The sequence below is a fragment of the Misgurnus anguillicaudatus genome, chromosome 13, assembly GCF_027580225.2.
Source record: "Misgurnus anguillicaudatus chromosome 13, ASM2758022v2, whole genome shotgun sequence".
Taxonomy (NCBI): Eukaryota; Metazoa; Chordata; class Actinopteri; order Cypriniformes; family Cobitidae; genus Misgurnus; species Misgurnus anguillicaudatus.
In genome coordinates this window covers 18,795,141-18,819,819 of record NC_073349.2, presented here as the reverse complement: position 1 = coordinate 18,819,819, position 24,679 = coordinate 18,795,141, and the positions used below count along the sequence as shown (strand labels likewise).

General features: G+C 36.7%; 2 protein-coding genes across 7 annotated transcripts in view; both read right to left on the bottom strand.

Annotated features, from left to right (window-relative positions):
• fmnl3 (formin-like 3) overlaps positions 1-2,268 on the bottom strand; it is a 49,075-nt gene extending 46,807 nt beyond the window's left edge. For 3 of the 6 annotated variants that reach the window (XR_012372917.1, XM_055188819.2, XM_055188823.2), the window contains exon 1: positions 1,706-2,267. Coding sequence is in view for 5 of the 6 variants with exons in the window: in XM_055188819.2 (XP_055044794.2) it covers positions 1,706-1,819 (114 nt within the window). In the remaining variant the exon portion in view is untranslated. Of the gene's footprint in view, positions 1-1,705 lie in introns of all 6 variants that reach the window. The other 3 variants (XM_055188821.2, XM_055188822.2, XM_055188820.2) reach the window with 1 other exon arrangement.
• Positions 2,269-3,347: 1,079 nt separating this feature from the next.
• Positions 3,348-24,059, bottom strand: esyt1a (extended synaptotagmin-like protein 1a). Its single transcript, XM_073875296.1, has 31 exons — positions 23,544-24,059; positions 21,148-21,201; positions 19,282-19,404; positions 19,000-19,073; positions 17,735-17,807; positions 15,130-15,219; positions 14,930-14,985; positions 14,488-14,608; positions 14,137-14,313; positions 13,684-13,766; positions 12,097-12,145; positions 11,840-11,929; positions 11,654-11,755; positions 11,498-11,569; positions 11,334-11,420; positions 10,529-10,678; positions 10,272-10,427; positions 9,616-9,792; positions 9,411-9,491; positions 9,248-9,298; positions 9,067-9,156; positions 8,861-8,956; positions 8,660-8,731; positions 8,458-8,544; positions 7,450-7,596; positions 6,480-6,613; positions 6,264-6,362; positions 4,631-4,762; positions 4,439-4,544; positions 4,303-4,352; positions 3,348-4,221 (listed from the first exon to the last, which is right to left on the bottom strand). Exons 1-31 carry the CDS (start codon positions 23,880-23,882, stop codon positions 4,194-4,196), a joined length of 3,246 nt encoding a protein of 1,081 aa, XP_073731397.1. The 5' UTR covers positions 23,883-24,059; the 3' UTR covers positions 3,348-4,193.
• Between the last annotated feature and the right edge of the window lie 620 nt (positions 24,060-24,679).

Below are 24,679 nucleotides of genomic sequence, written 5' to 3'. Positions count from 1 at the left end.
GTCTAGGCTCAATGGCACAAATTTTACTCCCATGTTATTTTCTCCACAAATTTAGAACAGTGAGACAAAATCTGTCGTCCAGGCCCAAAAACTGACCTTGGTCCCACCCTGTGATGGTCAGTCTTTCCATCCACTATCCTGTATGGAAGAAATGAGGTCACTTTGTTGCTAAAGAAGAACTACTATCAGTTGCAAATAAAGCAAAGAATGATCAGTAAATTTTAGTACATTTAAATTGCACATTTAAATTTAATGCATATGATGCTTTTATCCAAAGTACTTTTTCTTATCAGTTTAGTGTGTTCCCTAGCATCGAACCTATGACCTTTGTGCAATGTGCTACAAAGTGAGCTACAAGAGCAAAACAAAACAAACACAAGGTCATCACATCCACTGCTAATGCATTTAAAGGGATAGTTCACCCAAAAATGAAAATTCCTTAATCATTTACATGCCTTAATGTCATTTCAAACCTGTATGAGTTTTTCACATGCAGATATTTTAAAAAACACTGGCAACCAAACAACACTGGCCCCCATTGACTTCCATTGTATGGACAAAACAGTAAGACATTTCTCAAAATTACAAAATAAAAGAGTCACAGGTTTTTGAATTAAATGATGGTGAATAAATAATAACATGGATTTTATTTTAGTTAATTTATTCATATTAATAATCTATTAATCTATATTAATATTATATAATAATATATAAATATATTATACAAACACAAATAAACAGATTAACATTAAAGACCAAAATAAAAGACCTCTGTTAGACTTCAGATTCTCTGCTGGCGATTTAAAGTTTAGTTACAACAGTAAACATGCCCGAATGCCTTATTGCGTCACACATCGACAGATGAGTGTATATAACTATAATTCAACTCAAACGCCTACTTGTTGCAACAAACTATAACTACATAAAACAACTTCTAAAACTAACTGAAGGCGCTGGAGAATGTGATGGAGAAAGGAGGGGGCGGATCTTCACCATCTCTCGCACGCTCGTCTCGTAGGAGTTTTGGGGGAATTCAGAAAATGTTGCTCTCTGTATGAAAAGATGAACTTCCCTACCCCTCACAAAATAATCCCCAATTTACCAGAGAAAACATTTGAGATGCGACGTATTTTGACGCCTTCACCCTTACGTGAAATATTACATCATTTGTCAGCGCTCGTGAAGTTTGTGAAACAAAAGGACTGAGGAGCAGAAGCGTGCGAGCAACAAAATGGGGGTGGGAGGACTGAGCCAGTTTAACATTTGAAAGAGTCATAAAGTCAAGCCGATGGATGGTATTGACACCACGAGCTTCTGCCATACGGAAAATATCAGACAGGCGTCAACATCTGTCGGGCTGTCAGCTCACCTCTACCATGCCATTATATGTTAAAGTGTGGGTGTCAAGCAGTTTCTTAAAAAAAGACATTAACAGCAGACATGAAAATATTGTAGTATACTTCAGCATTTACTATAGTAAATTGCAGTGCTATACCTAGATCATTTTTGAGCCTCACCATAGTAAATATTAAAGTAAACTACATACTACAATTTATCAGTTCTGTTAACATTACAGAATATACATTAAAGTACTGCAACATGGGCTACTACAGTATGCAAGTATAACATAAGCCAATTAAAATAAGTATACTTAAAGCAATTCGTGACTACTGTTCTCTTATACGTATAATTATGGTATACTCACCAAAACTATGGCAAATCTTTCTTCAAGCTCTGTTGGGTCGGGCATCGGAACTTTCAAAGGCATCATATGATGCTTTAACTCGGACTGCCCGTCCACACTTTCAATATTCCCCATATTTGAATTGATTGATGATGTCCAGATGCTCTGTGTAATGAATGCGCCTTTATAAATCCAATATATCCAATACGTGCGATTACATTCCAGTATTGTTTATTGGTAAAAAGTTAAAAGAAAAATCTAAAGCGGTCCGCTTTACATCCGATTCGAAATCAGTTTATCTCATGAAATCATGAGATAACGTAAGATATAAATCATTCAGTTAAATACAAAAGCAACAAAGTATCAATTTGTTTTCAAAAGCATTGTATTGCAGATTTCTGAACAATCCATCTCAAGCAGTCAGTCCTCCTCTCAAGTGTTACGTTCTGTTGAGTTTCAGATATTTTTTAAGGTTGAAGAGTTTCTTTGAGTTCCCGATTGTTTATCCTCTCCGGTAAGTTATTTTGTCCTATCCAGATAGTACTCATCTGTTAACTGAGTGTGTTCACAACGAAAACTACCTACAAGAAATCGAGCCCACCCATTCTTCACTAGACTGACTAGTGTAAAGATGAACGACTATTAATTTGTCACCACCTGCTGGAGAAACGCTGGAATTACTTATTGTTAATCTCAGTAATAACAAGTTTACAATCTGTGGTATTTTAATGACTTCATTCATGAGTAGGCAGAACTCCTTCAAATCCAGACAATGAACATCACAGCTGTTTATACTTCTAGATCTTATCTGAACATGAAAAATACTGCATTTTTTATTTACTATAGTAAACTTTAGTTAAATTCCTTGCTACTATAGTGTAATATTACTACAGTGAATATTAAAGCATGCTACAGTATTAACTACAGCCCACATACAATACGGTAGTGTGATAGCATTTACTATTGTAAACTGTTGTCAAAATTCCCAAATACTCGTTTTTTAAACCTTTCAAATTTTAAAGTAAAGTACGCTCTCAGAACAATAGGTACAAATGCTGTCACTGGGAAGTACCCTTTCAAAAAGTACACATTTGTACCTAAAGCGTGCACCTCAACTTGTATTAGTACCAAATATATACATGTCTGTACATACATTTTTTTAAGGGGAACTGCCCCATGACAGCTTTTGTACCTTTCAGAGAGTACTGTACAACAACTGATCAATTTACTATAATTAACACCACATAATCTTATAGTACACAATATAATAACTATAATATACTACATTATACTACACTGTTAAAGGAAAAGTTGGATCAACCTAAAAAAAAAATACATCTATTGGTAATGCCTAAAAAATTGAAATTTAAGTTTACAAAATATTTTTTTTCAATTAAAGTACACTGTAAAAAGTGGAAAGTTGGACCAACTTAAACAAATACTTTACTTAGTAATGCCTAAAGATTTAAAATTTAAATTTCCAAACTTAATTTTTTTACGTTTACACTGAAGTAATTTTTTAGTTGATCCAACGTTTCACTTTTTACAGTGTATAGTCAGTGAATACAATATTCATATTAAATACTGTATACTATATGGACTGAATACTAAAATTTAGTTCAAACCAGACCACTAAAATCACTAAAACAAACTATATACAATATTTAAAGTGCAATTGGCGTATTTATTACAACAAGCTCTGAGTAATTGAGTGCAGAAGCAATACATTGTCATTTGCATCATGAAAGAAACTCTTTTCTTTTCTAGAAGAACACAACTCAAGTATTTTTGTAACATTTTCGAGTAGATGTCCCTCGATCAGAGACGTACAACTTGAATATTCATGCTGGTTTTCGGTTGACACATATACACATTACATTAGACACTTCAATCTTTGGAAAAGGAAAAACTTCACATAGTGATAAAAATATTTTGAATAAAAACATGAGATCATGAAACAGTTCTTGTTATAGATTCTAAAAAGGGAAATAATAAAAATGAATCATTTCTTCAATGACTTCCTTCTGCTAAATAAAAAAAGCACAAAATACTTAAGTTTCTTTATGTAAATCCCGTTGACCTATATGTGACGTAACAGTTAAATAATCTCTCATTGAAATGTTGGAACAAAACACAATAAACACTAAAAAAGCCTAAAAAGTAAAGCTACAACTTCTCATTGGCATATTTTCAATGACACACAAAGTGACATTTGTAACAACCTGACGCTGCAGGAGATAAAAAGCATAAACTACATATAAAATACATAAAATTAACTTAAATGAAACGACAACAAAAAATCAACATGTTCTCATGTTGTTTCAAGGTGCTCTCTTATCCCTTTGTATAACGGGAATCTTTTTTGGCGCACAACACAGTTACGGTCCTGACACATCAGACACTTTACTGTTGAAACACTGTGACCCTGCAAACATCAGGGTATTAAGTAAACATCTGAATAAAGCAAATGACCTTCTATGACTTCAGGATTAGGTCAACAAGGTGCCATTCAGTGGATCTCCTTCGACAAGTCATACCTGAAATCATACAAATAAACATAAGCAAACATTTCTTCTCAAGTAATCTACAATAGTCATCAACTAAAATATAGCACATACCACTGTGTTAATCCTGCTTTCAGATCTAGCTGACTCAGTTGCACCTGAACCTAAAACAAAATAAAACCCTGAGTAACTTTACCCATATATATATATATATATATAAACATATATATTTATTCTGCATGACACATACCTTGCCAATAAGCTCTTTATCCCGACTCATAAAGGAAATGCTGTTTTTGACAAACAGTTCAATGCGCCTCTGCTTAGCCTCTTCAAGTGACATCTCAAAATCAAATCTGTAGGGAAGAGTGAAACATGGACGGTTAACGTTTGGATCTCAGTGTCTTTAGGAGGAAATTTAATAAAGGGTGTTCTCATGAACCTCTCATTGAATTCAGGGTTAAGGTTCCTCTTTTTAACACTGGTCTTCTTTTTGGTAATCCGGTTCTTATCCGGAAGAAGAATCAATGAGATGTAAGCATCTGGAGGATCTTTGGAGAAAGACGGCAAGTTCCTGAACAAGAAAACAAAAATATTACCCAATAATAATAATTGTGGATATCATAAAGCAAGCAAACAGGCTCTATTTCAGCTATAAAATCAATGCTGTAATGCTGTATGTATTTCACATTTGTCTTCCTAAAACTGATATAACAGTGGCCTTAACGTGTTTAAAATTACCAGGCACCAAAAATAAGGAACCACATATATATCATGTAAATATTTCTTGCATTGGTTACCAGCAGTTTATTTATAAAGTGAGTTTACTCTTCCCTTTCTTACTATTATTTTATGCTGTACAGCACATTGGGTTAATTCTGTTGTTTGGTGTTGCTTTGACATGACTTAGACTTTATACTGCCACCTAGTGGAATGGATGCACCATCACACAAAAGCAAACATGTAAGAATAAAATTATGGTAACACTTTACTTGAAGGGGTGTTCATAAGACTGACATGATATGTGCCATGAACATGAATGAGATTTTATGCACATTTATGACAACTGTCATTAAGTGTCATTCATTCAATTATGTCATTTTTAATGCAAAGATGACATTGTTTGAGATGTCTTTGTTATGACAACTTGACATTAACCAATACATATTAACTTGTCATTACAACTTGACATTACCAAGACAACATAACTGACCACTTTTCACCAGTGATACTAATTGAATTTGTCATAAAGTGTTAATGCTCTGTCATATAGTTTTATAACAGTGTCATGAATATTCTTCAGTTTATCATGGTTTTTCCTACATGTGTTTAGAAAATAAAATCAATCATTCAATAATAATAATAATAATAATAATAATAATAATAATAATAATAATAATAATAATATTAAAATAATTAAAAATTGATTAATTATTTTTGCATTTGGAGACAAATTTTACCTAAAATTAAATGAAAACAGTACAATAATGGGTTGAAAAAGAGGGTTCGCTGGAAAAAGAGTTAAATACAATAAATTAATTAATTAAATGATTTGTTAGTTTTTTCTTCTCTGTCAGAAAATTTCAGAATCCTCTGTGTGAGGAAGAACAAGTTTTGTTGGTTGTCAGTTTTTTATGTATTGTGCACAAACATAAAGTTAAATATAATCTTTTGACATGTCTGTTGCATTTTGTTAAGGTTATTATTTGACATAGTATTAACACTTATTGACATTTAAATGACAGTTTAATGTAATGTTAACCCATAAAGCAAGGTAGTGTCTTAAGTTTAATAATTATTCTGCTATGTCATGTTTATAACAGATTATTATGACAAATTATGATGTATTGGTTTATGTCAAGCTGTCATAACAAAGACATCTCAAACGATGTCATCCCTGCATCAAAAATGACATAATTGAACAAATGACACTTATGATGATAAAATCTCCTTCATGTTCATGACACGTGTCACGTCATGACCACGAAGGTGTCACATCAGTCTTATAAACACCCCTTCAAGTAGTGTTACCAAAATTTTTCTATTTGTCAGGTGTAAACTCGTATGATACCCACTTGCAGGCATGGACGTTAATAACCAGTCTGTTTTCCCCAGATGAATAGGAAATGGAGAGCTTCACCTGGGCTTTCCCACTCGCACCAGCATCCTCACTTCTGCACTTACAGTACAACCAAGCACACAACATATCAACAAATATGTCTACATCGGCTACTTTATGTAAGTAAACATAAACATGATGCATGGGAGATATGAGTCTTTCTGTATCTCACCCCTGGGCAGGCACAGTTCTGTGTCTGAGCTCACTATTGGCTGCAGCAGCCGCCTCTCCACTTGGAATCATGTGACTTACTTCCTCTGCATTGGCTGTGACATCACTACACAGGGCCAACTTGCTGTCTAAGAGCTGAAGAATTAAATGAGATTGATACATGTTTTATTTAAATATGTAAAAAGTGCTTATATTTCACATATGCATATATGTCTCCATTGACACCAGCATATCAGACTCATTAAAGGGCCCCTAACCAAGTTGTATTCAGCAATATAAAAATAGTCTCTGGTATCCCCAGAATGTGTCTGTAAACGATTTGAACATGGCCGTTTGTGGCTGAAATAAAAAATGCACTGTTTTTGTGTGTCTCTTTAAATGCAAAGAAAGCATTTAAAGGCGGAGTCCACGATGTTTGAAAAACGCGTTGGAAAAGGAGACGGGCCGACTACCAAAACACACTTATAGCCAATAAAATCAAATCAAATGCCGGTTTGCGTATGTGTGGGGCGGGTCTATCAACAGAAGGTCCAGATTCTATTGGGGTAGGGGCGTGTTTGTTTAGGTGATTTCAAATATCAACATTGGCTTTCAAACATCATGGACTCCGCCTTTAAGTAGAGCGGTTACACATGTGCTTTGGACTACATCAAAACACGTCTATGGCAGAAGGTTGAACTATGCACTCATAATGCAGATAACTCTGTGAGCGGTCATGGGTGGGGCGTAATCAAAGTGACATCACATTGATAAGGGGTCCCCAACAGCCTGTTTTTTGTGACTGTTGCGGTTTAAGGGAGATTACACAAAGAAAAATACAGACTGGACTCACACTGGTGACTCGTTGTCTGATAGAAACACATTTAAAAGTGCATTTTCTCGGATAGGGGGCTTTAAGATATGTTAATTGATTTCATGCAAGTGTGCTTTTGTGTTCTGTGTGGTGAACATGTGATCAATGTGTGTCTAACCTTGAGTTGAGCTCTCAGCAGAACCTGACTTTCAGGCATGGCTCCATCCAGACTAAACCAGCGGTCCAGTACCATATCCTTCTCATCCATAACCTCTCTGACTGGAAGCACAAGAGACCCCAGAGGCTGACCCCAGCTGTGAGAGAGCTACACACACAACATGTACAATTAATACACAACACAAGGAAACACAATAGAGCAGAGAATGTTTTTAATTTTTAGAGATTGTTAAATAATATAACAGGGTTCCCACACCATAGTTAACTTCACAATCAAGGACCTTTCAAGGACTTTCCAGGTCCAATACCCTCAAATTCAAGGACTTAATGTGGGGACACATTTTAAGTGAAAGCAAGGTTACATTTTGTTACCTTTTAAGATGCATTGTTACATTTCCCATTCAAGGGAACTCACGCTGCGCTACTGGGGTGACACTTTGGGGACGCCTTTAGGGGTAAGTGCGTCTGAATGTGTATATCAAATTCAACCAATGGTGAGGCTTAACAACAAAGACAGGGTGACGCATATGCCAGGAAGTATATACCTATCTGAAATATTTCCAAAGACGGCGTTACAGGGACGCAGGAAGTATGGCAAGGAGACGCAGCGTCTCGTTCCCTTCTCAGGGAACAACAGTTACATACGTAACCCCGAGCCGTTTTCATGTGTCAAACACGACTATGCAAAAAAGCATTTTGGTATGAATCAACATTCGCATACAGAAGATATAAGCATTTAAAGAGAACAGTTTAGCACATGTGCTTAAAAGTATAGAATTTTTATGATATTTTCCTACACTACACAGGGAATTATATGGATTTTTTTCCAGAAAACTTCTTGCATAAAATAGATTCAAGCACTTTTAATGACCTGTATCTATGTATGTATATTTTCAAAAACTTCCCAGATTTCAAGGAACCGTGGGAACCCTGTATTTCTCAGTGGTACAACAGTGTATTAGTTGTGCAAAACGTTGTGAATGACTTGATATTAAATATAGTTTCTTACTTTGACTACAAGAATGTCTTCTCTTGGATTTTGAATCAGGAAATGAAAAGCCTCATCCCATTGTGGAGAAGTTGAGCGATTTGCAATCTTGAGAAAGATATAAATAATATGTGAGTCTCCGGCACTGAGTCACTTCAGCGCAATATATAATGGTATATATTAATATATATATATATATATATATAATGGTTTAACATCTTACTTTGGTGCGGTAGGATACGTTTTTGATTGATAGCTCTGCTCCCGCTTTCGGCTCACTTCCACTCTTCTTTAACTGTGGACAACAATAAATATTTATATTAAAATAATTAAATATTATTTACCCCATTCGGAGAGACTTTCGTGAGAAATACTTTTTAACACCAGTTTGTTCAAATACTGTATGAAAATTAAATAAACTCACAGGTAGACCATGTGCTCTCTCAGTGTACACAAACAGCAGTCCGACAGACGGTACAGTTTTATTCTGGTAAGACTTCAGCGAGTTATAGTGCAGAATCTGGATAGAAAGCACACAAAGTCAAATCAGTTTTGTCATAACATAAAAATGAAATAAATTCATATATAATAATAATATAAAATAATGCTAGATATAAATCGCTAACCGACCTTTTCAAGTCTAGTAGGATCTGACACCTTCGGCACCCATTCCATCACCAAATGAAGTCGTCCGGACTTCACATCATTCAGATTATACCACTGCGCCAGAAATCAAAAGTATAAACCGAAAAACATTAGAATATCAGATTATAAAAACAAAATAATGACTATGAAGAGTAAAGTGACCCACCTGATCAGTAAGCTGTGCGTTGATGAGGTCACTAAGGCTCACTTTGACTCTACAACAAGATAATAAATCACTCAAATGATAAGGCACTCCACACACAATAGCAAAAAACATCAGGTACAATACAAAATTGTCCAGCATTTAAGTATATTGTCTGCCTGACTCTGCCCAGGAAATCGTCTTCATCGATGTCTTTATCATACAGGTCAAACTCCACCTCCTGGCCCGGGAGCTGTGTTAGGATCACCTACAGCACAAGCAACCTATAAATATCCCTGTGCTGCAGTATATTTATATATATAATACTTTTCTTCTGTATTTAATATCTTCAGATGTTATAGACCAGCTTGGTTTTAAATCTGTATGTTCACCTCATAAAGTTCGTTCCAGACAGGGTTCAGGTTTCCCTTGATGACATGACTCTTGAAGGCCATTCCTCCCACCCGAATCTTCACATACGGGTCACTCTTTCCCTTCATCATGCCACCCATTAAATTATCCTTTGCGATGAGATTTTGAGCTTCTACCAGAAGGAGCCGCAGAACGCCCTGCACACATATATTCATTATAATTATTGTATCATCTAAATTATTGAAGACCTAAAGGGATGGTTCACCTTAAAATGAAAATACTGACAATTTCTTTTTTCTGATGAACACAAAAGAAGATATTTTGAAAAATGATGGTAAGCACACAGCAGTAAGTGACTATTGACTACCATAGTAGGAAAAAATATTTTGGTAGTATTGTGATAAATGATGAAGAAAATATTTTGATAAATGATGGAAAGCACACAGTTGACGATACCCATTAAATTCCATCATGTTTTTATTCCTACTATGGAAGTCTATGGATCATTATCTGCTGTGTGTACCATCATTTCTCGGAGTGTCTTCTTTTGTGTTTATCAGAAAAGGAGGTTCATGCGGGTTTGGAACAACGTGATGATGAGTGAATGATGACAGAGTTTTCATTTTGAAGTGAACTATCCCTTTAAGGATATTAAGATACCTATTTACAAGTTTACCTCGGATGCAAAGCTGCTGTCTGGACTGGTTTGCTCTGGACGTTTCGCGGTGGGGATCACTTTGTTGCCAGGAGACACCTCTGAATCAATATCCCCTTCTCCTGGTAATGGAGACACAGGTGTGGTGGGGATAGCGTCTTCATTCAACCACAACACCTAAAAAATACCACAAACTCCTAAATTCTTTTAAAAGTTGTCTGCAAATATCTTAATATTTGATGATGCTTTACTTTGGAGTTTTAATATAACAAAATCACCCTCAGCAAAGCTGTAATGTAGATACGGCTGGCCGGTCCGGAGTTCTCCAGCTGAAACCACTGATCCATGCTGAGCTCAGTGCTGGAGAGCAAACGGGAAAGAGGGATAGACAGACTTCCCAGTGACACAGCTCTGTCATCATCTTTCACCTTAAACGCATGGAAGCAAATTTAACACTCCCTTGCGAAAATTAACCTAGTAATTAATTACTATAGTTAAACCACAAATAGTCTAACCATGTTTTGTAGTTAAAGGTGCAGCGTGTAAATTTTAGCGGCATCTAGTGGTGAGGTTGTGAATTGCAACCAATGGCTCAGTCCACCGCTCACCCGTCGCTTTTGAAACGCATAGAGAAGCTACAGTAGCCGCCGCCGGACAAACATATCATCGTTGGAAACAACTTAGTAAAAAAAGTTTGTCCATTGAGGGCTTCTGTAGAAACATGGCAGCCCAAAATGGCAACTTCCATGTAAGGGGACCCTCGGGGTATGTAGATAAAGAAGTCTCATTTTAATGTAATAAACACATAACGGTTCATTATGAAAGGTGTATATTATTTTATATATTTGTATATTATTTTGCATTTCTGTCAAAAGATCCTTCTAAAAATTACACACTGCACCTTTAAACCAAGGTTTTACAAATATAATATCATATTTTTCACTTTTACTATAATAAAACCATGGGTTATTTTTTTAAGGGGGTAACCCCAGAGAAAATACTTGTTTTATACTTAGTATGTACAATAATAAATGCTATAAAATGATGGTTCAATTTGTAGCAATAATATAAATGTGACTATACCTGGATGTCAATATCGTGTTTGCGTGGATCCTTTATAAAAAACGTGAAAGCTTCCTCCCATACTGGATTATTGGTTCCATACGCCGTCTGGTAAAAACATGCGAGGACATGAAATAAAGCGATTTAAGGAGTATGAATGTCCTACACTTGCAATGATATCTTACCTTGCTTTCTTTGGTTGTATCCTGCATAGAAACTTGCACCATGGGACTGGGGTCTTTATTGCCTTTCTTGAACTGTATATAAAAAAGTTCAAATTAGAAGCAATAAAATAACAGCCTTAATATGAAAATCAAGTCTGATTTAGGACACAAACTCACTGGCAGGTCTTGGGCCCGGTCCAGATAAACAGTCAAAATGGCAGCAGATGGAGGATCTGTTGTCTTACTGGCTATAGTGATGTTTTGATTCCTCTGCAGCGTCTATATGTAAAAACAAAGTTAGGTCTGTACATTGATGCAGGATATTATTAAAAGCACAAGTCTTTATAGTCTGACAGGTGAGACCTCAGTCAGGCGATCTGCAGATGCCATTAAAGAGAGCCATTCCAGTCTGAGGTGAACCTGACCTGATGAAACGTCCTTCAAAGGGAACCACTTAAACCACAGTGAAAGGTATTGCATTAGTCTTAACTATATTGACTGGAAAATATCGGAAAGGTTCATTGAAATTAAACGGTCAACACTTTAGATACATTTTACAGAAGAGGAGGGATCAATAACATTAAAAAAATCATAATATAAAAGCATGTAAAGGTAAGTACCTCATCCAGAACTACTGCTTTCTTTACAATACCTAAATCCAGCTTCATCCTAAAACACATCCAGAAAAACAGACATTAAAGGGCACCTATTATGCAAAAAATCCACTTTTGGGCATAAAGGTGTGTTAAAAAATCCACCCTCTCGTTATTTTTTAATCTCTAATAAACCAAAGCATGTTTCATTAGACATGCTGTTTTGATTCTCTTGTTAATGTGACATCACACTGGTAAAGCCACAGCCTCAGACTGACTGGTTAGTTTTACCCAAAAGCTTTTCTAAATGTGTTAGCAGTTTGTAGCACTAATGTGGCTATGCCGCTTTTCCATTGCATAGTACCTCACGGTTTGGGTCAGCTCGGCTTGGTTAGCTTTTCCATCGAGTTTAGTAACACTTTGGAGTGGGAGTGATTATAGGTGTGTCATTATATTTGCGCTGCCTACTGCTGTAACATCATACAAGTGAGAGCGTCGTTGTACATTCTCATACATTCATTTATTTCTCAGTCCGCCACAAAAAAATTGATGTTTGCACATCACGTTTATCACTACCTCTGTCTCACATGACAGTTTCTGTACAAACACCCGTGGCATCAGTCGAGGCTCTCCGCTGAGCCTCATTTAAGTTGCATATAAGCTTATATGCGGACGCGTGCACCACGAATGTGCCGCCAAAAACTGCAAGTCTGGAAAAATAACTGTTATTTTGTTCCTGATTCTTAACCTGTGGATGTTTTCATCGCTAAAAGGGAGTTTGGGACCTTATAGCGAAGCACAGATGACAACATGTTTGCTCGAGACAGCGCAAGCTAGCAGTAAGCTAAAGCTAATCTTTTACATTAAAGTGATGACGCTGGTAGTGACGATTCTCTCAGACCAATCAGTGATCTACAGTCTTTTTGTGTCATGTTTGGTATCAGCTCGGGTCGCTTGGAACCCCAACCGAGGTGGTACTAAAAAGGTATTGGTACTACGTACTGCACCCAAAAGTAAGCTGACCTGACCCAAACCGTGGGGCTTTTGCATTTAAAGGTACACACATGAAAAAATGACTTATTTGCTCCCACCCAAATTTTGAACGGGGCTATAATAAATTATCTGTGGGGTATTTTGAGCTGAAACTTCATAGACACATTTTAGGCACACCTGAGACGTATATTACATCTTGTAGAAATTGGCATAATAGGTGCCCTTTAAAAAATTTTAAGCACAATAAAGACCCATAAACTCCGCTCTTACTCACTTTCATTTTTAGGGATGCACCAATATAACATTACTGTGCTGATTATGATATTCGATTACTTGAAATAAACAAACTCACCATAAGTGATACATGCCGATCGTTTGGCTTTTTACTCTGTGTTTCAAAATGTCATGAAATCTTAAAAGTTCTGATGCGCTTTCCGCCCATTTTGATTGCCAGGATATAATCTGCCCTGATCATTGGGTGTTTATAAACAATCGGACGATGTTCGATAGTGGAATTTAATGCTTTTATCTGCCGATACCGATTATAGGCCGATATTATGCATGTAAAAATGTCAATGCTGTGCAACATTTAGTTCACATTATTTATCAATATAATAATACCTTCCAAGAAAGTCATCTTGGTCAGGGTCTTTATCGAACACCTCCAGCTCCAACTCCTGACCAGGTACTTCATGAACAATTACCTAATAAACCCACACAAACAAAATATGTGATAAATGGCACTGAGCAATTTCAGTGTGTTGACATACAGCAGTAATGTTGCAATAGATTTAAAGCTCCAGGACTTGCAAAACAGTTTTATCATAATCTTAAACTAAAAAGATGTTTTTCAGTGCTCATCTGATCTCAGCACATGATAGTCACATCCTGCTTTATCACACTTTGTTTATTTGCTGCGGGTGCTAATAGTTACAAAAAATTGAGCAAAGTAAACACCCACATGCTGTGAGTACTTCTAAAACCCACAGCTTCCCTTTCTTCAGAAATGTGACACTTTATTCAGCTACTAGAACAAACACAAAACCCACACTGATCACATGATCTCTCTCTCACCTCATACATCTCTCTCCACTGAGGATTAAGGTTGTTGTCCACGTGGTGAGAAGTGAAGGTCTGTGTGCCCACCCGTAGCAGTGCATACGGATCAGACTTCCCAGATATCACACCTTTCATGTAGTTATCCTTGGCAGCTAGGTTTTCGGCCTCCATCAGGTGGATACGCACTATACCCTGTGCAACGTATAATAAAAGATTATATATATGTGCTGTTTATTAGGAAGGTTTAACAATATGCCTGTAAATGACTACACTGGAAATGCATGCATAATGAAACTATGGAGTATAAAATATACTTGATGTACTTTACATAGTTAAATACATCATTATAGCACAGTGAAGTGTTACCCGTGGCAGAGGGGAACGAAGTTGTGCTACGTGCAGGTTGCCCACCAAAGGTACAGTGAGACGATTGGGGAGAACCAGGAAAGAGGCGATTGCATCCATTATCATAGTGTCCGACATTGCACTGAAAATGAATGCAGGGGGTTGTGGTTCGTACAGAGAAAACGGGACAACAGAAAAGCACATACAAACAAAATACATCTAAACTACTTGACAGCATGATGGCTTAATGTGAGTGCAATGGGTTATGATATGATAGATATGAATCTGATGGTGTGCATGTTTTAAAACCAAAGGGAAACTCAGCAAAATTTGAATAATCAGGTCAGCACTTCACTGATGATTATCAATGAATGATGCAAATGAGGATTGAACTGTATGGTAATTCTGGTAGATAAGGAGGATCATAAGAGCAAATAAAATAAAATTAGACAAATCTACTTACTTCAAACCGGGTATGTCTAACAAATTAGTTAGGCCGGTCCAGTTGATGTCAAGTTTCTGAAAAGGGAATGTGGTAAGAAGAGGAATGATTTGACATATCTGATGTGGTATGCTTGCAACATGATTCAAGATCTAAGATCATATTTGTCAAATTTGCAGTTCCTGATAAAATGCATTGCAACATGCAAAATGTTTACTAACAGGTCTGCGAATGAAGAACATGGTGACAGCGCCAACAAGAGGAATATCTCCAATGAGGGGTTCAAGGATCACCCTCAACATTCCATGGAGCTGGAAAGAAAGATAGACTGGTTTCAGTGATTCATTTATGGGTTGTGTCCCATTAACATCTACCTGAGGCATTTGGTTTAAAGCAGTAGTTCTCAAACCTTTCTGTGTGCGGAACCAACTTGTATAGAGAGCATCCCTTAAAGGCCCCACAAAAAAAATTCACGACATAAAACACTCAAACTTAGTATTGGTAGTATTGGTATTTATACAATGTAGTGTTGTTGGTTAGTAGCCTTATTTTTCTGAGGTTTAATTACACTGAATTTATGATAAATAAAGTCATGGCCAAAAGTGTTGGCACCCTTGGTAAACATAAGCAAAGAAAGTTATAAAAAAAAATTATCTACAATGTTTTTTTCTTCAGGCTTTAATTAAAAAAATAACTACAAAAATATGATGTTTCATTGCAAGTGGGGAGAAAATTACATTGATATAATCCAATGCAACCTAATAAGATTTCCAGGACCTCTGTTACAAATTAGATTCAAAACAATTAAGGTCCAGTGGTTTGTTTAACTGTAGACAGAGCACTTTGTGCACCAATATCTTGTGTTCCTGCTGCCAAAAAATCTTTTATGTTTCATATGGCCACAGAACCCAGTCCTGTTCAGAGTTCCAGTTTGGCAAATGAATATACTGGAGTTTGTTTTTGTATGAGAACAGAGGATTTTTTAAACTGTGTCCCAAACAACAGTTTTCCCTTATTTATTAATTTTTTCTGACCCCAAGATTCAACTGATTTCTGAAGTTCTCCATCTGTGATCCTTGGAGAGTCTTTGTCCGCTTTAATTTTTCTCCTTGTTGAGCATTAAGATGATATAGACTCACATCCTTTTTCAGGCAGATTTGCAACATCTGCAGTTGATTAAAACATGTTGATTATTTCCCTGATTGCGGAAAAAGATGTTTTTATGGTTTACCTATTTCCTTAAAATCACTTTCTATTTTGCGTAGCTCAACAATATTTTGCTGCACATCAGAACTATAATCTTTGGTTTTATCTACTGTGATGACTGATTAAGGGGACTTGGGGTTTGTGTTACTTAAAGGCATAGTTCACCCAAAAATGAACATTCTGTCATCATTTACTCACTCTCATGTTGTTACAAACCTGTATAAATTTTGTTGTTCTGATGAACACAAAGGAAGATATTTTGAGAAATGTTTGTAAGAAAACCTTTTGTGGACCCCATTAACTTCCATAGTAGGAAAAAAAGAATACTATGGAAGTAAATGGTGTCCACAAACGGTTTGGTTACAAACATTCCTCAAAATATCTTTCTTTGTGTTCATCAGAACAATGAAATTTATACAGCTTTGTAACAACATGAGAGTGAGTAAATGATGACAGAAGTTTCATTTTTGGGTGAACTATTCCTTTAATATTTATTCTCTTGTGAAACAGGAAGCCATGACTGGACAACATCATGTTTTTAGTCACCATGGTTTGCTAAGAAAATGTTTATATCAATTTTAATATACTTCAGAGATATTTTACTGATAAAAAATTCTTGTGTCCAATGTGTATTAGATAAAAACATTTATTTCATAATGTAATCCCCCCACACACTTTCAATGTTTTACTTCAATGAAAGCTTTTAATTAAGGGTGCCATCACTTTTGGCCATGACTGTAAATGTATTTTTTATAAAATGTCATAACTCTCGCGACCCCCAGTTTGAGAACCACCAGGTTTAAAGGAAAACATCACCGTTTTTCAATATTTGACTATGTTCTTACCTCAGCTTAGACAAATGAATACATACCTATCTTTTGTCAATGCATGCAATTAATCTTTGTACAGCGCGTTGTGAATGTGTTACCATTTAGCCTAGCCCTAGTCATTTCTTAGGATCCAAACAGGGATGAATTTAGAAGCCATGTTTTCCCTTTTAAAGACTGAGTAGTTACACGAGTATGGTGGGACAAAAAAAGACGTGGTGATTTTTTAAGCAGATAAAAATGATAACTAAATTGTATGGAGGAAGAGCACTTACGTTTCCAGCACTTCGACCTCTGGCGCAGTAATATTGCCGTAAGTTTGAGCGAGAGGGGGAGTAGTCAGGAATGATGATGTTACTGCGCGCCAAGGTCGAAGTCCTGCAAACTAAGTGCTTTTCCGCCATAAAATATAGTTCTCATTTTTTATCCTCTAAACAAAATCGCCACATTTTATTTTGTGCCACCATACTTACTCGTGTAACTACTCATGTAACAGTCTTTAAATAGGAAAAACATGGAAGTGTTTGGTGGCTGCTAAATTCATTCCTGTTTGGATCCTAAGGATTGAATGGGGCTAGGCTAAATGCTAACACATTCACAATGTGCTTTACAAAGATTAAGTGCACGCATTAAAAAAAGCAAGGTATGTATTAATTAGTCTAAGTTAAGAACGTAGTAAAATATTGAAAAACTCTGGTGTTTTCCTTTAAAAAAAACACATTGTAATCTATGCAAACATTAAAGCATTGAGAATTGAATCCATGATCATGGTCTACCAGCTAAACCATCTTACCTGAATACCCTTTACCCCAGCTTTACAGAAGTACCTCTTCACCTCAACATTAATCTCCACATCTCCAGCATAGCTAGAGAAAACAGAGCCAAGAAGGATGACATATTTTGAAGCTATGGTCTTAACCCCGGTTTCACAGAGCTAAGCCAAGGCTAGTCCTAGACTAAAACACATGTTTGAGCCAACTCAACCTAAAATAACTTGCACTGACAGATCTTAAAATATGCCAGTGCCATTGATCAAGATACACAAAAATATAGTATTTTCCTAAAGCATGTTTATAAAAATGCTTAAAGGAACAGTGTGTAGGATTGTGGCCAAAACTGGTATTGCAATCACAAAACTTGTGGCTAAAACTGGTACTGCAATCACACAACTGGTGGCCAACACACAAAATGACAACATAAACATCAGTTGAGGGCTGCAACTCCACTTTTTAAATGACAATATCCTGGCTGGACCACTGTTGTGAGTGATATAAGTATTTGAAATGAAAATGATTTCTTAATGTCTAGTGACATATCAGGGCCATTTTATGATTAATTGATATACATTTCTTACATACTGTTCCTTTAAACATCTTAATTTAACTAAGGCCTATTCCTGGCTTTAGCTAAGCCTTGTCTGTGAAACCAGGCCTTAAAGGGACACTCCACTTTTTTTGAAAATATGCTCATTTTCAGCTCCCCTGTAGTTAAACATTAGATTTTTACCGTTTTGGAATCCATTCAGCTGATCTCCGAGTCTGACTGTACCACTTTTAGCATAGCTTAGCATAATCCATTGAATCTGATTAGACCATTAGCGCCTGAAAGTAGTCCCTTTGGTAACTTTCAACAGTAAGGCACTATTTTCGGCTGCTGCGTAATATCATTGCTCCTCCTGCAGCCATGGTACAACAGCAAAGTCATTGATTATTACGCCAGAATGAGAGTATAGTTCCTAGCCATATTGGCCTAGAAAATCACAACTTTTAATTTTCCGTCAGTCTTAGTACACGATGTAACTACGAAAGAGTCAAGTTTTAAAAATATCGAAACTCTTTGGTAATTTTGAGCGCGATGCTAATGGTCTAATCAGATTCAATGGATTATGCTAAGCTATGCTAAAACTGCTAGCGCCAGACCCGGAGATCAGCTGAATGGATTCCAAAACGGTAAAAATCAAATGTTTAACTCTATGGAAGCTGAAAAATGAGCATATTTTTTAAAAATGTGGAGTGTCCTTTAAAAGTTTTAAATATGACTTAAAAACATTGACATTACCTGATATAAAAATCAAGTATCACTTGACGCTTATCATGCTCAGTGTAGGCCTTTACCCCAACTATTCTTAGGGGCTGTTAAAGAATAAAATAATGTGTAAAACATTTATTCAGCATAGTAGAAAAGTAACATCTAGTTACTACTTAGTTACAAATGCATGGTTGGGTCAAATAAGGAAATTAAGGTAAATTTAGGTTACCAACAGTTAAGTTTGTCCCAATTTTACCCAACCATGAGCTGAAACAACTTAGCATTTATAAAGTGTAGAGAACTGAAATGTACCCTGTCTCCCAAGTCAACTTTGGTAAAAGCGAGGGTTTGTAGATGAGCGCTGGCAGATCGTATTGAAGGTGCAATGGTCTCCACCAGCAGCTTCTCCAAAAACTGTCCAATAAACGGCCAGGCCTGCTGCAATATCTTGTTAGCCAGAATACAATCAAAAATCATGTTATAAGGAAATTCTTGCTTTCAAGCATGCACTGTGTGAAATTTGTACAAATTTCAACCCTGCCGTAATCAGCTAAGGACTTAAAAGAGCAGCACATTTGTCAAAATGAAGGCAGGCAAAAGATTCATTTGACAGTCAAACCACAGAGGAAACAACAAGCACACTTAGCATACAAGTGCACTAGAAACCTAAATGGTTTATAAAAGAATTAAAGTTTTTTTACGCAAATTATAGTCAGATGAACACAAAAAGTCATTTTTATATTGACTTCACCTTTGGAATATGGAGTATTCTTTCATAAATATGGGACTACAACCAAAAACATGCAATTCAAAACCTTGTGCAGTTGTCAAAGTAGCTTCACTGTCACACTTAGAAAGTGTTTGGCAATGTCATCAACTCTTGAGTGAGACTTCTAAGGGCGCAGTCACACCAAAAGCGTTTATGGCAGTTGCAGGCGCCTTTTTTGAATGATATTCTATGGGCAGGGCGCGTTTGCGCGCTGTTTATGCGCGCCGAGCGCCTTGCGGTTTTCTGCCGCCTGCCGCGCACGCGTTTTTGAAGGAGCGCTGAGAGCGGAGGAGCGCCTGACGTCATTCGCGTCTTCCATTGTCCAATCGAATGAGGGGAGAGGCGGGCCTTACGTTGTGGTGAGGGAAGTTTACAGTTGCTTTGAAGAACCGGACTCCACTCGCTCACTCTCTCCTGCGTGTTTGTGCTCCACTTATCCTCAAACAAGGTCAGAGCAAGCGCCCTATTTTTAAAGTTTCTGCTAATATGACAGTTAACAGCAAAAGAGCGCTCACGCTTCAATATTTGATTGACAGACAGCTGACTCGGTGGTTGCTTAGCAATATGAAAAGCCGCGCTGCACTGCTCTTTTTTAAAAAAGGCAGTGCGTCGCGCCTTGCGTTTGCAAGCGTTTAAAGCGCTTTTGGTGTGACTGAGCCCTAAGGATGGTGTTACTGATTTAAACACCAGCTTTACACAAATACCACATCTTTGGCCTTCTAACGTCTTTTACAGTCTGCTGAATTTAAAAAGTTAGTGCATTGGAAAAGCAATGAAGAATCTAGCATTAAAAGTAGAGAGTGACTGTGCAAAAACACCATGTGACGCCGAGTTTGGAGCCTGAAGACCTTCGCAAGCCAAGTCTAGTCTGCTGATAAACTCTCACAGTCTATTGTTTGTGTGGAAGTCTATTGCATTCCTCTAAGGACAGTGGTTCCCAACCAGGTGCCAAGTTCAAAGGGGGCCATGGGATCCAGTATGCTTTGAGGTCAAATACAGATGTGCTACTAATTGTTGTATATAAAACTTATTTTAAAGTAAAAAAAAATCACATGCTTACAATACCAAGATCAACGTAACGACAAAGTCAAAAGGAAAGATAGATGTAAAAGATTATATTGTCGTAGAAGGTAGAAAGGTTGGGAACCACCGCTCTAGGATATAAACGTTTAGTGTATGCTACATGATTTACAAGGTATCACAATGATTAATATAGCCTGTGGGTACTTTATGTCAAATAGGATCCATTATAGCAACAGCCAGAAAAAAGTAAAAAAAACGATGCCAAGCTGTTTGACTATTTATCTTCAGGGACTGGATTGAGCACAAACACTGCGCCCTCAGGGACACAGACCAGAAACAATGAAAACAGACGCAGCAGTCACGTGTGCATTTGTGTATTTAAACACAGAGTCCAATATCTTGTTTATCCACTCAACCTTTTCTACGTCTGGGAAGTTCACCTGTGGATGAATAAGAGAAGAGTTTAACTTTTGATGTCAAGACACACAACAGATCAGTGCTACATACTGCACACTGGAGATCTCTAATTTTGTACACTTAGTAAATAAGGTGAAGGTCAGGAAGAAATTTCTACAGGAGAGCTCAGCTATCCATACACTGGAATATTCTTGGCTCTGATCAGTTTTGTTAAACTTTTTGTAATTATTTAGCAAAATGTATGCCGTGGGAGATCACAGGAATGGATAGAAAGATTCATCATAAGCAAGCGTGACTAAAGTCCTGTTTATTAACAAACATCCCATGGTAAAAGAAATTTTGGTGAAAGGTCAAGTCTAGTTTCAGTTGAGAAAACAAAACAAAAAAAGCACTAACCTCTATAACCAGGCCCTCTTATATAAAAAAACAAAGAAGATACTCCTACTCTGTCTATATATATATCAAACATATATCCAACTATTATTATTTACTTAATCGCATACAAAAAAGTTTGCATAATATATTTGTCTGTGTATTGTGTGTGCAATTATGATGTATATATAAATACACACATACATCTAAATATAGACGGGTTGCAAGTTTACAAACATTACAGGGTGCGCGCGCATCCAGGAGGCAGAAAGCCCGCTTGCTGATCTGATCCGCTACTGCAACAACCTTAATTATTGAAGCGTTCTTTATTGTTTGTATATAAATAAAACTTGATTTTAGTTGGATCTGTTTTTCTGTCTTTATTTTTGCAGTGTTACTGTCATACATGTATGAATTATAATGTTAGGCTAGTATCGTAATAGTCGCATTTACTGGTATGTTAACATCAGGCACCCAGCACTGACTCTGTTGGTACTATTTTCCCCGCAACAACTCCTTGGCATTTTGACTTACAGACACCGCTACTAGCATACAACACAATGCACGTCTCTCCTTTCTGCCTCTCAGTTGAGTGCGCAACCAGTTAATGACGTCGCCGTGCAACCCGTCTATATATACACATGTAAATGTTTCTTAAATACATTAAATACATTCACGTGCGCACGCAAAACTAAACTTTATTTAATTTTTGCTCCATGGCCCCTTAGGGGCTCTGTACATTTGGACATTCTGCCAAAAATGTACTTTTGTGTATCACAGAGGAGCAGAAATAACACTGAACAGCACTGTAGTGATTAAATTGGGTCAAAATGACATTTGGGGGGTGAACTATTCCTTTAAGCATTAAAAAGTTATGTATGAATAAAGTGAACACAGATCATCGGATCATTAGTCATGGGCAGTCAACTAAAGTTTATTAAAGTTTAAGGTCCCAATTTGTAGCAGGATGTGGGTAGGTGTATACAAAAACATATGTCATATAAGTTACTGGGCTGAAATAGTAAAGTGGTTCTTTGAGCACAGGTCATACTTTGCCAAATAATCTTTCAAAATGTTTTCCATTCCCTCCAACCAAATTCTTGCTATAAATGGTCCGTTTTGGCATTACGCACTCAGTCCTCTGGGACTAGATATCCAAGTATAGGAAAGGCTGGGCAGGCTTCGGAATGTAATGTTGTTTATTAAGGATGGCGGAAGAAAGGATTAAAGAACAACAATTTTGGCAAAAAGTCTATATTATGCCTATGAAAAAACAATGAGAATGTGACTGACAGATGGAGTGGAAAGTAGCCGACAACCCTTCCTCTAAAAGTAAAACAATGTGGTAAACGTGCAATTTAATGACATTTTAACATTACTATTTTCATATGTAATCATAAAACTGTGTTCACTATGCTTATTGCTGGGGTCTATAGACAAAATATTGAATGTTAACAAATTTGTAAGATGCTTTGAATAAATGCATCTATGAATAAATGCATTGCAGTTATAGATCAATAAAACAATGCATTCCTTAACATAAAATCTTCTTTAAATAATTGTAGCTCCACAAAACAAGGTAAACTATTGGGATATTAATGAAATCAAACACAGTAGTGAAACACATATGATGAGGGTGTAGCCTGCTGCAGTAAAAGCTGAATGAGGTGCCGGTCATTAATGCAGGAAACTACTCAAAGATAAAAGACATTGTTATTAATACAGTTAACAGGTTTTACTGAAAGAAATAACTAAGTTACTTAAACACGAAATCTGTCAAAATATGACAACTGCGGAACCACAAAAGCATCACATGTTGCTTCAAGCAGATGCTGACTGACATCTCTACCGTGTATTTTACAAAAGTGAGGAGGTACTAAAGCACAAAAAAAAATAACAATCGCGTCTTTCCCTACATATGCAAAAGATATGTTGCAAATACAAACTGTTGAAAACGACAGTGATCTCTGTTGTGGTATATATAAAATCTTACCCATGAAGGTAACTCGCGTTTAGTTTTAAACACCCTTGTGGCTGTGACGTCCTGCTCGTTCTCCAAAACATACATCGCGCTTTGAAGTCGCGCTTTCTTCCCATCGCGGCTGTGTCTCCATCCCGTATAAACTACAAGACCGAGGAAAACTAAACTGATGCTAAATCCGAAATATCCAGCCAAGTAGACCGGCAGTAAGGCACCGACGCATTTCCCAAAAGACAATAGAACGGACACGGCATGTCTTCCCGGAGAATCCGGAGACTGCGCGTCCTCCGGCAGGGCCGAGTCCGCAACCTCCGAAGTGGCATCTTCAGATGGCATCGGCTTTTTCGCCATCGAATAGACGTTTGGATGCACTACGTACCACAATCACACTCACTACTGCTTATAAACGGTTAAGTATTATACATTTGTTAATAGAAAGCGCTACATAATTCGTTCATTCAATGCTGACGCGCGCTATGTTGCAGTCGAAGTTGTGGATTTCTAGTTTGCTTAAAAAAATGGGCGTGTAGGGAGGGGCGGGTTTTAAAACCTTCAACCCTCCCAGATTCTTGTTAAAACCACACCACAAACGTTATAATTTTGTGATGTGGTGTTCTGTTTACTGTCAAGTGCGCTGCGTAAAAAACCAAAAGCACTTGAAACTGTGAATATGTCAACCTTCTTGACTTGACAAGGCAATTGAAATATCTCAAAGCTTAACTAGAAATGTGTAGTTGTTACAAAAATAATCAGTAAATTCCACCATTTTTATCACTTGAACTAATCTAATTGCTCGTTGGGTATTAGACCTCTGGCGGTTGGGAGAAACAAATTCAGTGATACAAATGCTTTGCGCATTGAAAATGTTTATAAAACCTATTACATTAAAAAATAAAAAATAAAACAAACCGCATTACACAACAGTCAGATGAAAAAGCAATAAAGGGGATATTTGACATCTACATTAAATTAAAGAATAAGTAAATTAGGATAATAAAAAAATCCCACTTTTAAAGCAAATGAACCCTTCTTAAAGTTAAACCACTCTTTGGTTAAAAAAGCCTTTTGCTGGGTTAAAATTACCACAACTTAAAGGTGCAGTGTGTAATTTTTAGAAGGATCTCGACAGAAATGCAAAATATACAAAA

Excerpts from the sequence above, each read along its gene's own strand:
- esyt1a (XM_073875296.1), bottom strand. The coding sequence starts at position 23,882 with ATGGCGAAAAAGCCGATGCCATCTGAAGATGCCACTTCGGAGGTTGCG. Across the intron at positions 14,986-15,129 it reads TGTTCTTCATTCGCAGACCT|AAACTTGACATCAACTGGAC; the intron begins GTTAGTAAACAT and ends TTCCCTTTTCAG. Across the intron at positions 8,732-8,860 it reads AGAGAGCACATGGTCTACCT|TTAAAGAAGAGTGGAAGTGA; the intron begins GTGAGTTTATTT and ends TGTTGTCCACAG.